Consider the following 14,490-nt stretch of genomic DNA (forward strand, 5'->3'; position numbering starts at 1 on the left):
TGTCTCTGAACTGAAATTTATCTTCAAACACTATGGTCCACAGAGACCTGGTCTCTAATGTTTAGTGTAGCCAGTAACTAACTCAGTCCTTGGAGGCTACTGTACCTTATTTTTGTTTCTTACAGGACTGCACAGAGTCCTGACATGACAACTAAAATAATTGTTTATAAGAAACGCTAAGACTAATCTTGACTAACTAAATACTAAAAATCCTGATTAGAGTTTGGTTTGTTCTGGTGAGTGATGTGCAACATGAAACAGACCAGAAACCGTGTGTGTACATTTTAATAAATAAACTGGAAATTCAAGTTGTTTTCCACAACATAACACTTCTGCAACATTCGTGCGTTTATAAATCGGTGCATTCGTTTAGGTGAAACCAGGCTGCCGTTAAGGTCAGATCTAAAATATCTGCTTATCACGTGGCTAAAACCGTAAACACAGCAGAATATAATTGGGTTACATGTTGATCTTCATATCCAAGTGTTTAAAATGCACCGTGTTCGTAGAGTTCACATGTTGGCCCGGTCTTTTCATCTTTAAGTTAAAAACTCGAGGCTAGTGTCGTGATGCTGCTGTGACTTGGTTCTTCTGGTTTCTCTGTGCTGACTGACAGCTTGGCCCAAAATGAATGCCCTGACTCACATCTAAAGTTTGAAGTGTCAAACACAATAAAAGCAGCTTACAAAACACATGGCTAGCTACAGCAGATGAGTGCTACACCCATTAAAGGCACACCCACTACACCCGTTTCCTCCTTAACACGCGACTCGGTCTGGATGAGACGGTCTCAAAAAGCCCAACACAGTATTAAAAATGTTACTTTAGCACATTTTCCAATAAAGACAGACTTTTAGGGGAAATACCTACATTTGCTCTCTTGCAGAGTCATAAGAGACTGATTCCATCACCGAAAAGACTATCAGTTAAATATAAAGCCACAGCTAAAGGCCACCAACAGCGACACACACTAATTGGGGAATGTTTAGCCCGGCTGGAACTGTAACTTAAATGCAAATTTTTGTGCAAGTTATTCAATAAACGTAAGCAACCCAAAATGTTCAACCATTCCTCCGACGTTTCAAAGGAAAATTTGGTTGTTGCGCAGTGGGGTGGAGTTGGGGTCAGGGGCTCAGGCACACATCACAGTAGCATACTGATGATCAAAGACCACCAAGGACACTGTTAAGACAGTGATAAAAGAGCTGATTATCTTCTTAATAACACTGATATTTTAATTATCCCTGGTGGAAGGGCAGACCGAGTCTGCTGGCACTTGATATCTTTAAGATTCGTGGTCTCAGTTTTGAAATGTGTCCTTGGTGTCTTCTTTTTAAAATGCAAATAATCAAAGGCATAAAAACAACGCAGTCTAAAAAAGAACGTATAAAGCTAATACCAGAAACATTCAGTCTGTTTTCTCAAAGTAAAAAAAAGAAAAAACTTAAATAATTGCATAAATAAAGCATGTGATTGTGAACATTTCTGTGATTATGAGTGAGTTTACATTATAAAGTTGATTACATCATAAAGTTTTAGTACTGAGGTAATTTCATAATAGCAGTAAAGGCGACGGGGCACAGAAACTGTACTTGGCTCTGTGGAAAAGCCACACAAACATGCATTGGACACAAGTGAAATGTAGATAGAGGTGTTAGTGTGTATGTCCCTTTTGTTCATGTCATTCAAGTTTTAAGAAAACAAAATTGCTCCAATAAAGCATCAGTAATACTGGATCTCTTAAGCAAGAATCGGGTCACCACATGGTAGAATCTGAAGATCCTCCAGTTCCTCTTCTCTTTGGGTGGGATGGTCACGGTAGAAGTTGCTCCAGAGTTGAATCCTCAAGCTCATTGATGGTGACGATGTGGTCCAGATGTTGCAGGTACCGCTCCTGGTCTCGCATGAAGTGCGGGATTCTGGTTTTGGAGAGCACTGCCAGATGTCGGAGTCTCTCCACATCTTCATAAGACACCTACAAATGTCAAGGGAGAAAGGACTCATGGATTCATGCACCGTCCAAACATAAAGCACTGCTCCCACACCTTTTTCAATATGTACCCTAAAATGACTGAAAACTGGTTAGTATGTTCATGAACAACACAGGCTCAAGCCTACTATTAACTGGAAACTGGTGGAAAACCAGGATCGCTGTCCACAGTGAAGCAAGTTTTACATAGAAATTTGCAGCTGCCTACATGGACGAGCCAAATACCTACTGGGGAAATGTTTTATGGTCAGATGATACAAAGACCAAGTTATTTGCCAACAATGACGAGAGATATATTTGGAAGAGCAAAGCGAGGCTTTCAAACCTAAGAACATTGCACTAACTGGGTGGTGGTAGCATTATGCTCTGGAGCTATTTTGCTGACAGTGGTACACTGCATAAAGAGGATGATATAATGAAGGAGTAGGACCACCACCCAATTCTTGGTAAATGGCCTGTATTTGTATAGCACTTCACTAGTCCCTAAGGACCCCAAAGCGCTTTACACATCCAGTCATCCACCCATTCACACACTGGTGATGGCAAGCTACATTGTAGCCACAGCCACCCTGGGGCGCACTGACAGAGGCGAGGCTGCCGGACACTGGCGCCACCGGGTCCCCTGACCACCACCAGTAGGCAATGGGTGAAGTGTCTTGCCCAAGGACACAACGACCGAGACTGTCCAAGCCGGGGCTTGAACCGGCAATCTTCCGATTACAAGGCGAACGCCCAACTCTTGAGCCACGATCGCCCCAAGTTCAATTCTTGAACTTCACCTCAAATCTGCAGCTAAGTGATTGACTCTTGTAAACAACAGGATGTTCCACAAGACGATGATCCCAAACATGCATCAAAGCTGGTTGTTCAATGGATAAAAAGCTTACTCCATTTGGGGCAGCAATTTATCCCTGACCCTGAGTAGACACTCCACCCTATTTTAACTGAGAACCATGGCCTAAGACTTTGAACCGCTGCAGTGTGAGCTGGAGGCCACCACCTGATGAAGCCAACAGCACCACATCACCTGCAAAAAGCAGACATGAGATTCTGAAGGCACCAAAGCATCTATTTCAGGGTCGTGGGGGGCTGGAGCCCATCCTGGCTGTCTAAGGGTGAGAGGCAGGGTACACTCTGGACAGGTCGCCAGTCTGTCGCAGGGCTAACACATAGACACAGGCAACCATTCACACCTATGGGCAATTTAGAGTTACCAATTAACCTATCCCCACTTTGGACTGTGGGAGGAAGCCGGAGTACCTGGGAAAACCCACACAAATACAGGGAAGAAACATGCAAACTCCACACAGAAAGCCCCCGGCCTGATAGTGGAACTGAACTCACGACCTTCTGTGAGGCAACAGTGCTAACCACCATGCCACCGTACTGCCCAAGCCACCAAAGCAGAAACCTTCAAACACCTTGCTGTGCCTAAAGATTATGTCCATAAAAATTATGAACAGAATCAGTGACAAAGGGGAGCAATGGTTATACAGAGAACAAATGGCTCAAAGCATCAGGCCAGACACCCCATACTCCCAAAGAACCCCCCACAGGACACTCCAAGGGATGTGGGTGAATGCTTTCTCCAAGTCCACAGAACATATGTGAACTGAATGGGCAAACTGCCATGCACCCTCAAATATCCTTGAGAGGATAAAGAGTTGGTGCCTAGTTCTGCAGGGTTCCAGGCTGCTGCAAGGAGCATGGTGGTTGGTGGCTGTTGAGGTGGTTATCCCCAAAACAGATGGGGGACAACGGGAGTGAAGGGAGACCACATTCAACATAAACTCCAACTCATGTACCCAGTCCTTGAGTTTTAAATTAATTCAATACTTCTGACCAAAACTGTAGAAACCATGTGGAGGGCAGAGACAGGGCTCAACCCCATCTATGATTTAATTTAATACTTCTAAGTCTTTTTTTGTGGGTAGTCTGACTGACCTTGCCTAAAGAAGTTAACATTTTGAAGTCAATGGTCCTTCGATGCCGAAGAATCCGGAGGATCCCGTCCAGATACACCTGATCTTTGCTGAAGCAACCTAAAACAGAAATATACAAAAATAATAATCAAAGTTACAGATTACAGTTTTGAGTTCATTTTGATTTGCTCATTTAAAGGTCAGCTGACACTTCTGATTGTTCAGCTCTTTAATTTAGCGAAATTAACAGAAGAGCTTGTAAAATGATGCTTACAGGATTTAAACAGCCTGTAGGTGCTCATTGTGTCTAACTTTTCAATTACGATTATTTGTCATGTTGCACAATTAAATATTTTTTTCCAATTCAACTCAATTTTGTTTATATAGCACCAAATCACAACAGTTGCCTCAACGCACTTATATTGTAAGGTAAAGACTCAGCGTCACTCTGAGACAGGATGTTTCTCATTTTAGAGATATTCCATAAAATGGAAGAAAGCAGTCTTACATATTTGTTTGATACGCACACTTGAGAAAATATCCTGGTCAGAAAGAACTCCAAGATCCTTCACAGTGTTACTGGGGGACAAAGTAATGCTATCCAGTGTAAGCCTCATTAAAAGCACCATATTTCAGAGATTTTTTAGGACTGAGTAAAATAACAAAGAACTCCTTCTAGATTTTTCCCAGTAAAGCTTTAATGGTGGTTACAGGAAAGCTGCTGCTTGTTTAAAACTGAGGGCTGCATGGGCTTAATCTTGTCAAACTTTTTATTCATGTGTTGCTCCTAAATATGTTTCTATTGCAGGTCTCGCTTGTGTTTAACACAATGGTGCACTACAGAGCCGTGCATTTAACGAAGCATTGAAGCAAAGAATTTGGGTCGAGAATTTTTAAAACTTAAATAATTCGAATTACTCGAATCGTTGCAGCCCTACGCAGTTTTATCTGAATTTAGCAGCAAAGATGACCAAAAATTTGAGGCCATCCAGGTCTTTATGTCTTTAAGACATTCCTGCAGTTTAACTAATTGGTGTGTGTTACCTGGCTTCATGGACAGATAGAGCTGCGTGTCATCTGCATAGCAGTGAAAATGTATACTATGTCTTCTGATGATACTGCCTAAGGGAAGCATGTATAATGTAAACAGAATTGGTCCTAGCACTGAACCCTGTGGAACTCCATAATTGACCTCAGTGTGTGAAGAGGACTCTCCATTTACATGCACAAACTGGAGTCGATTAGATAGATATGATACAAACCACTGCAGCGCAGTACCTGTAATATAGTCCCAATTCAAAAGTTTAAGACCACTTGAAAAATGTAGAAAAAACATAGAAATAAAAACTCATATTTTGCATGTTTAGGTCTTAACAAGGTTCCAAGTAGAGCTTCAACATGCAACAAAAAGAAATGGGAGAGAGACAAAACATTGTTTTGAGCATGCAGTTTATTGAAAACCATGCTTAAACTAAAACAGGCTGTTTTACAGCTGATCAAGGTTTAGGAGCACACCTCCAAAAAACCCTGTAAACTCCCCCAAAACAGAAATCAGTGATGGGTTGCTCCACCATTATTGTTGATCGTTCCAAAAATTCATTGCGGCATGCTTGATGTAAGCATTTCCATGAGGTGAGTGGGAACATTTCTCCAAGTGGTGCAGACGGCCACACCAAGGGCATCTACTGTCTGGAACTGGAGAACAAAGGTTCTCAGTTGGATTTAGATCAGGGGAACACGCGGGATGGTCCAAAAGAGTGATGTTATTCTCCTGGAAGAAGTTGTCCTGGTGAAAAACCCAGTGGTTACCACACAGACGAGGGCCCTCAGCCATGAGGGACGCTCTCTACAACATCTGGACTCAGCCAGCAGCCGTTTGACGCCCCTGCACCTCCTGAAGCTCCATTTTTCCACTGAAGGAAAAAGCACCCCAGACCATTATGGCGCCCCCTCCACTGTGGTGCGTAGAAAACATCTCTCAGAAAGTTCCTCCAAAAATTTTAAGAACTTTATAAAGGAGCCTGTGGTCCAACACATCTTTAGAGTTGAAAATACTTAAATAATAAAATCTTCTTCGCCAGGTTAGTAGCACTGTTTGCTATAGCAGATTTGCTGCAAAGGCAGAGACCACCCTCACTAAGGTCTGATGCATACCCACTTAATTTGGTCTAGAAGCAGGCCTACAATATGACAGAAGATGCTCAGTTCAGAAAAAAGCTTCAAGGGTTATTCCAAGTAGGCTTGGTGGCAGGGCTGGACTGGCCATCGGGCATACCGGGCATTTGACCAGTGGGCCGCTCGTGATTTTTCGTTTTTATGGGCCGATGGGGTTTTATTTCTTTTCTTTTTTTAACGGTATAAATGAATGGTGGTGGATTGGCCAGTTGGTCATGATCGACTCTGGGCTGGACCAATTACAGCCGAGGAGGTCGAACTTTAAAGTTGAGGTGAAAAGGAACGCGATTTGTCCCGTGCTACTTCAGCTAGAAAGTTGCTAATTCAATCATGAAACTGATCAATAATCAGCTGATCGGCTTTTCTCTGCGCCAGCGGAGGTCGCGCTAAACAACAGCAGCACGTTTAAGCTTGATCAGCTGTTGTTATAATTTATTTAATATTAATTTCTAGTATCAGCTGATGTTTGCTGGAGCCACAGCTGTAAAGCTGCTGGTCATGATGTCGGTTTGGTTATCTGGTGAGAGGGAAACATGAAGATGAAACCAGGAGATGTCCTTACTGAATCATCAGAGCTGAACAGGTGGTGGAGAAACAGGTTTACCTTTTAGGTGACATGAATGAGTTGAAGGGAAGTTATGAACTGTTTCTGAGAGACAAATAACACCAGGATCCTTTTCTAAGTAGCTGACAGCTGGTAACTGTGCAGGGGCGGGTCTAGCAAAGCTTTGCCAGGGGGCCATGTAGGGCATTAACAGGGAGAGGGGGCACAAAGAAATACTTTTCTTTCTTATTCTCATTTAAAATGTCTCGCTTTTATTAAATAATTATCTGAATCTTACAACCAAAGTTTTCATCTGATGTAAAATGTATAGAAATCCATTATTGTATTCAGTAAATATTAAGTCTAGTATATATCCTAGTAAGTTATAGTATTCTTTCCTTTGTTAAGGTACCATCTGTGCAGTCTGCAATTCTGTTGAAGAAAGATGTTGAATCTATTTAATTACTGGAGAAAAATAATAGATTTCTGTGCATTTTTTTTTTTTTATACGTGCATTAAATTAAAATTGGTTTTGTCAATTAATCGTCTTAAGGCAGAGGGTGGGGGACTGGTTCCCTATTTTTTTTCTTTTCTTTTTTTGCTGGGAGTTGGCATATGTAATTATAAATTAGGTTGTTTTATATTTTTGCTAAGTACTGTTTAGAATACCACAATAGGGAGGATGGTGTAGGTTTAAGTTTATTGTAAAGGCTTTATGGCTTTTCCTACAATACCATGGTGGGCTGGTCACTAGTCAAAATGCCCGGGCTGATTTTTTGTCCCAGTCCAGCCCTGCTTGGTGGTTAGCACTGTTGCCTCACAGCAAGAAGATCCTGAGTTCAATCCCACCATCAGGCCAGCATCTTTCTGTGTGGAGTTTGCATGTTCTCCCCGTGTTTGCGTGGGTTCTCCCCTGGTGCCCCGGTTTCCTCCCACAGTCCAAAGACATGCAGTTAGTGCGGATAGGTTAATTGCCCATAGGTGTGAATGTGAGTGTGATTGGTTGTCTGTGTGTTAGTCCTGTGACAGACTGGCGACCTGTCCAGGGTGTACCCCGCCTCTCCCTAAGACAGCTGGGATAAGCTCCACCCCCCCACGACCCTGAAAAGGATAAGAGGAAGCAAATGGATGGATGGCTGTCAAGGAGTTAAGACTATTATGGGATATTACGTTTTCAGAAATAGGATTTTAATAATATCTACATATTAGCCAATTTGCACATATTTCCAAAATGTAAATGTGAACAATCTGAACATTCAAGTTGAGGTTTTCATAATTCTCATTTTATCATTTATCTCTACTGAAAAAGAAAACTGATATTAATGAAACCAAAAAACCACCACCACAGTCCACAGAGGGATGTTGTATTTGAGTGCTACACTGACACTTGACAGCTCATTACTAGTGCTGTCAGCGTTAGTCTCGTTAAAATGACGTTAACGCCACAACCGCATTAACAAGCTAACCTCGCTAACGCGTTGACGCCGTGCAGCCCCAGGCACGGGGCGACTCGCTAACGGAGATTTGCCGTGTTAATGCGGTTATGGCGTTAGCGTCATTTTAACGAGAGTAATGCTGATCAAGAATGTAGGATGTACTGTTTGTCCGTGATTTGAAGAGCCCAACGCGTGTTTCCCGACACAGGGAAAACCAATTCTGCAGGGGAGACCTACCTCGGCACTTGTGCAGGTGAAACCAAAGGGAAGATTTGCTTCACCATATTTTCTAGTCTTTGGTCTGGAATGAAGTTGGTTTGGAAACGTATTTGGCGATGCTTCATCTCCTGCTTTGCGTTTGTGTGGGCGCCCCGTGCTAGCAGTGTCCAAGCGTTTTGGTTTTTTTTCCCTTTTCATACCGCGCCCCCCCTGCAATGGCTCTGCGAGCCCCACACTCTGAGTTAATCCAAAATGCTGCAGCAAGAGTCCTGACAGGGACTAGAAAGAGAGAGCAGATTTCTCCTGTGCTGTCTCATCAGTCCACAGAGTATTTTCCCAAAAGTCTCGGGGATCATCAGAATGTTATCTGGCAGCTTTAGACATGGCTTTATAACCTTCTATATCCGGGCTTTTTAGTGAACAGGTGTGGCGATAATCAGGCCTGGGTGTGGCTGGGGAAACTGAACTCGTAAATGCTTCCAAAGATGCGATACGCCACAGTTACTTGATGTTGTAATTTGTGTTTACTTGTGTTATCTTTGTCTAATATTTAAATTTGTTTGATCATCTGAAACATTTCAATATGACAAACATCATGAAAACACGTTGTTAAAAGATTATTGAACATAATGTGATCAGCTACATGAAATTTATCATTCATTTATCATTAAGCACATGTCTACGTGACTTTTCACCTAGTAACTTGTGTGATGAACTTATTCAGCTACTAACCGCTTCCTGTTTTCAGAGAACATTTAGATATGGAGAAGAGAAACCTCAGCTCTTTTTACAAGAACATACAGATGTAGAAAAGGGAAAAACCCGCTGCTCTGAGTGACGTTGTTATCTTTGTAACACACACACACACACACAGAACAATCTTGTATAAATAAAGGACGGACAGTCGTGGGGTGCAGGTCATGCGTTCCATGGCTGCCCTCGCAAGTGAAAGAAACCTGCAGTGTTTGTGTTTTCTAACTCAGGGGTCTCGGCTGAAGAACGACGAGGTGATTTAAAGAAATCCCCTGCCATTTAAATTGGTCCTTCGAGCTTATCGATGGAAACAACAGACACGTTTCTGTGACTCCAATCCAAGGTCTGACTGCTGCATCCTGACGTCGTGGGAAGCCAGCACCGAAGTCTGTCGACAGCCCTCTCCAAGTAGAGGTGAAAGACCTGGGACGTAAGAAAAATTCGGGTCCAGGCCGGTGGTTTAGTTCTGGTCCACGACGCTGGGATGCAGCCAGACGAGTTGACAACCAATCACAGTTTTTCACTGGGATCATTTTTTGGATTACAGGCTTTATGTTTGGGTGTTCATATTATTATATTAAAGGTTATTTTAGACTTTTTCCCCACTCAGGAGAGACTCATTATAGAAGAAAAAAAAGCCTAAATAGTCAAAGTTAATCACTGCATGAAATCCTAACCCGATACTGTTACGTTTCATTGCATTCAATCTTATAGGTTTTGCCTAGAAAAATGCCAAGTCTATTAATTTTGCATGTTTTTTTGTGTGTTTGTGCGTGCACGCTCACCGGGCTGCGAGGTGTCCGTCTGTCCCCTCTTGGCTCGCAGGCAGTACTCCCAGCGGACGTCCGGGTCCTGGACGAACCGTGCTATGTGACTGAAGAGCTGGCTGAAGCTCATGCTGGTGGCGTGGTACACTGTGTAGTAGAGCAGAGCCGCGCGCCACAGGTAGGGCTGTTTCCGTAGCAGCACGCTGTGCAGGCTGGCCAGGCCCTCCTCTGTGGGATTAGCTGGTTTAAGTCCAAACTGCTTCCTGCCTTCGGCAGTGGCCCATGGCTGCACGCTGTTGTTCACACCTCGCAGATAATGTGTGCCTGAGAGGAAGAAAAGCGGCTGCAGTCACTTCGCTGCCCCTCCATGCCGTCTGCACATGCTTCACACTGTAGTTTGATAAAACACATATCTAAAAACCACTCTGTCACCTTTCAGACGCACCACTGTGGTTTGACCCAAATGCTATCAGCATGCTAACTGGCATACAGTAACAGTGATTTTTTTAGCCCAGGGCTGATGAGGGCATTATACTGAACTCTCGCGCAGATTAATTTGTAATCTGACAAAAATCTGGTTCTTTCAGGAATCAGCACGAAGGTGCAGACCGGTGACAAGAACAGATTCTCATAACAGCAGGAAATCTCTGAACACACATGAGTGGGTTTGGAGCAGGCACACTGTAACTCCCAATATCGCAGGCTCCATCAATTCAAACTTTATTTGATGTAGAGAACATACAACTTTATTAACAATCAGATCCTCAGCAGTCTGCTGCAGTGCCATGTGCACACTTGTATACAGATATATCAATTTAACAAAGCACTCATGGATTTAGGTTTTTTTCTTTATTAAGTCTGAGATCTACTCATTTCTGCAAAATCCCAAATTAAATTCAGTGACTGTCAAACAGTTTCGCTTGATGAGTCAGAAATGAAATGCGTTACTTGTTTGGCTTTGGAAATCCACATATAATCAGTTTGGTTTTATTTGTATTTAGTGCCAAATAACAACAAAAGTCACCTCCAGAAATGGTAGTTAATTAAATGTTTTACTCTTCTATGATTAATGTTTAACAGCAGTTACTGATTCACTGAGTTTATAAACCAGCAGCCCTGACAGGCGGCTATGTCTCTCTCTCTCTCTCTCAATTAATGCTGTAAACGAGCGAGGGAGAAAGTAAACAGAGGACAGCAAGGCCAATCGGCACTAATCTACAGTAGTTTGGTGTAAAAGTGAAAATTAGCACCTGTATGTCAGCTTTGACCCTTATTGTGACACACCATGAAGCTATATTTTAGCATGCTAATACACAACATCAAAGAAACAAAGGAGGCAAAATACATTCAAGTTTAGCAACTGACTGCTGATTCAACCACAGACGTTTATTAAAGTATAGCCAGCTTGACACCATTTGTCAGTTTGCTGTCTACCATTCTGATACCGCCAGGCTAACTGTATGAAAACGCAGCAAAATAAAACGATACGACCGAGACAAAAACTTGTGGTATTTTGTAAATATAATAATAAACACGAATTCACTGTGTAACTGTGTAACTTTATTAGCAGCGTCCTCCTGACAACAACACTGAGAGTAACATCCTCCTCTCTGCCCCTTAATGCTCTCCGGTCGCTATGGTAACGCATAAATATTTCTTTCAAAATAAGACGCACAGCTACAACACGGGAAAGACCCAGGGAAACCGAGTTAACAATAAAAACCATGAAAAGTTTGAAAACCATAAATTTCACACCCGAGCCTCAACTCTCACGGACCGGTACCAAACGACTCAGAGACCCGGTACTGTTCCATGGCCCGGGGTTTGGGGACCACTGTTATAAACCATAAATGATGTCAGCCATATTAACAATAACAATAATAATAATCAATTACCTCTTTGTGTCACAACTGCTATGGGGAATAGAAACCATGTGGAAAGACTCCTACCAAGCTTACGTATTAATATCTGCTCACCGATCTCATGTCTCAGCATTCCCTCCAGCCAGTGCTGTCGAGCCCCAGATAGGTTAATGGTCAGAGTAGGACGACAGCTTTCCACCACCATCACAGCTTGAGACAGCAGCTCTTCAGATAGACGCACAACAACCTGGAGACACAAACACGCACACAAAATCATCAGATTTTGCTCATCGGCTCCTTTGTGGAAAGTCATTCAGCTAAATCAGTCACAGGGTTCAAGTAATACTGTAGATATAGGTTTACTGTTAGCTTGTCACGTCTGTCTCACCAAAAACACTTCTGGGGGCGTTTGTTTGCTTTTTTAGCATTTTGATCAATCACCATCAAGCTTTGTTATAAGCTTACATAATTAAACTAAAGCCAATGGACACAATATAGTCTTTCCTGCAGAGATATACTGAAATCTGGCTACTGCACTCACCTCCCCCACACAGCCCTCTTTCTGCAGGTATTTGCGCACAGCAGCCCACACCTGACTTTTAGGCAGAACACTGCCACCAGTCACCTCCTCAAAATTCTCATAGGAGCCAAACTTCCTCAGGACGCACTCCATGATCCCAACTGCCTGCAGTTAAACACATCATCATCATCATTATCATCATCCTCATGACCTCATGAGCTCAGAGCTGACTGTTAGACTGGTTGAATGTGACACACCTGTTCAAGAAAGAGACCTGAGCCTTCTCTGTACTTGTCCAGCACGCTCCTGGGCTCAGGCTGCGCATACTCAAACTGAGGCTCATACTTGTAGTCAGACTGGAAGAAAGCGAGCTTCTCCTGCTCCAAGTTTAGAGGTCTGAGGGCAACGAGCAGGCAGGGCCTGGTGGCTGTAGGGAGTGTTGAACCACCCACTCCTTTAGCAATATGAGGGAGGGAGGTGGCCGGTCGCATTTGCCCCTTACTGCCCCGCAGCCCCAGGGAGTAGTTCACGGAGCAGGTGCTTTCACTACGCCGCATCCAGCCACTCGCCCCCAGGCTGGGGCTGGTCAAGCTACGAGCCGGGGGGGAGGGGGCAGCCGTACCACTGCGCCAAGGAGGCTGTAGGATCCTCCGGTCCACCATCTGCTCCTGAGACCCTCTCATGCGCTGGGATGTCACCTCCAGGCTGAGGGGCCTCCGGAGTGGCGTTCTGGATGCAGTCCCACATTTTGATGACGATGATGTTGATGATCTTCTCTGTACTACCTGGCTGCTGCAGCTCGTCGGGGCTGCGAGCCCGTTGTGTGACACCGTCTCCTTTTTTGTGACGCCGCACCTTTTAACAGTTTTGAGTGGATCTTCTCGAGCGTCTGTTTTCAACAGGTCCCCAGCGCTTCTTTCACCCTCAACCCGATCCATGAAGACTGCGCCCAAGTCCAACACCATCACCACAGCAGCTCCTCAGACTGCACCTCGCTCAGCCCCGCGCTGCTGTAACAATAGCAAGATTAATGCACACCACTCATTTAATTAGACTTATTATTCTTATTATAGACAAGCATATAATAAAGCCTATATACGGACATATAAATCCATATATATGAAAAAAATAATATCTGGAAACATGAAATGAAATTTAAAAAAAAACACCTAAATTCCCAATTTTATTACTAAGAGCCAATAAACCAACCACTCAAAAAAATCACAGGGCTGCAAAACAACATCATCATATGTATCTAAACTCCTTTATAAACAAATGTAATGAAGGTTTCCAGCTTCTTCATTAAGACTGATCAATGAGTGAGTGTACCACTGTGTGCTGGGTGTGAAAGGACAGGAAAATGGGGCTGTGAGAGTTGATCAAATGAGTGGCAGCAGATGATATCCGTGCACACACCAAAAATAAAAACAGAAAACGGAGGTGAAAACGGCAGAGCTCAGCTCCTGCGACAATAAAACTTGTGATAGAGCTTCTCCGTGGAGTTAGCTGCCATTAGAGTTTTACAGTAACGTTTCTTATTGGAGGAAGACAAATACAAAAAATCAGTTCCCTGCAAGCCTTTAACTACCCAAACAAATAAAAAGAAGTCAAACACTAACCAAGCGGCGAGACTTCTGCGGAGGATGTGGAAATTTTAGCCTTTCCGTCCGCTCATCCCGGCGGCAGCTCCACGCAGCCGGGGCGGAGCTCTCTTCAGTCGGTGTGATAACAATAATAAGCGGATAGCGGTTCAGTGAGGAGCGGGGCCTGAGGCGGCTGCCTGGGCCGGCCAGGAAGCGGCGGTTGAGTTGGAAGATTTGACGCGTCACGCAGTGCACGCCGTCCATGACGCTCTCCTGCGTCATTACGTACAAAGCGGAGAGGACGGGAACCTGATGGAATCCACTGACAGCTATAAAACTACCTCAACTATCACAACTAAGCACCATTAGCATTAGCCATGAGCTACATAGCGAAAGCTCTCTTCACACAGAATAATAACGGTATTCAGTTTAAAAACAATAACAACGAAGAATAAGTAAAAATAAAACAAGCAAAAACAAAGCTACTTATCCATAGACTGTATATGAAAGATGGTGACAGGCACTGTGACCTCACAAATTAGTTAGTAAAGTCCTTCGAAAAGATAATGTAAGGAAAACTGCCACTTTCCAAGACTTCCAGGGGCTCTGTGGAGGTGTAGCTTTTTGTTTTGGAAGTTTGCTCCACATTGGATTGGAGGCATCCTAAGATGTTACTCTGAGGGGGAGATTCATCGAGGCACTGAGAGAAAACTAAACTA

The 14,490-nt window shown here is 43.5% G+C and overlaps 1 protein-coding gene across 2 annotated transcripts; it reads right to left on the reverse strand.

Annotated features, from left to right (window-relative positions):
• Positions 1-269: 269 nt before the first annotated feature.
• On the reverse strand, positions 270-14,004 carry kiaa0895l. 2 transcript variants are annotated; one of them, XM_063469795.1, is made up of 7 exons: positions 13,808-14,004; positions 12,446-13,195; positions 12,210-12,353; positions 11,783-11,915; positions 9,825-10,130; positions 3,935-4,032; positions 270-1,975 (listed from the first exon to the last, which is right to left on the reverse strand). In XM_063469795.1, exons 2-7 carry the CDS (start codon positions 13,151-13,153, stop codon positions 1,814-1,816), a joined length of 1,551 nt encoding a protein of 516 aa, XP_063325865.1. In that variant the 5' UTR covers positions 13,154-13,195; positions 13,808-14,004; the 3' UTR covers positions 270-1,813. The 2 variants fall into 2 exon arrangements, with proteins under 2 accessions (XP_063325865.1, XP_063325856.1); XM_063469786.1 differs by having other exon boundaries at positions 12,446-13,198.
• Between the last annotated feature and the right edge of the window lie 486 nt (positions 14,005-14,490).

Source organism: Pelmatolapia mariae, linkage group LG1, assembly GCF_036321145.2.
Source record: "Pelmatolapia mariae isolate MD_Pm_ZW linkage group LG1, Pm_UMD_F_2, whole genome shotgun sequence".
Classification (NCBI taxonomy): domain Eukaryota; kingdom Metazoa; phylum Chordata; class Actinopteri; order Cichliformes; family Cichlidae; genus Pelmatolapia; species Pelmatolapia mariae.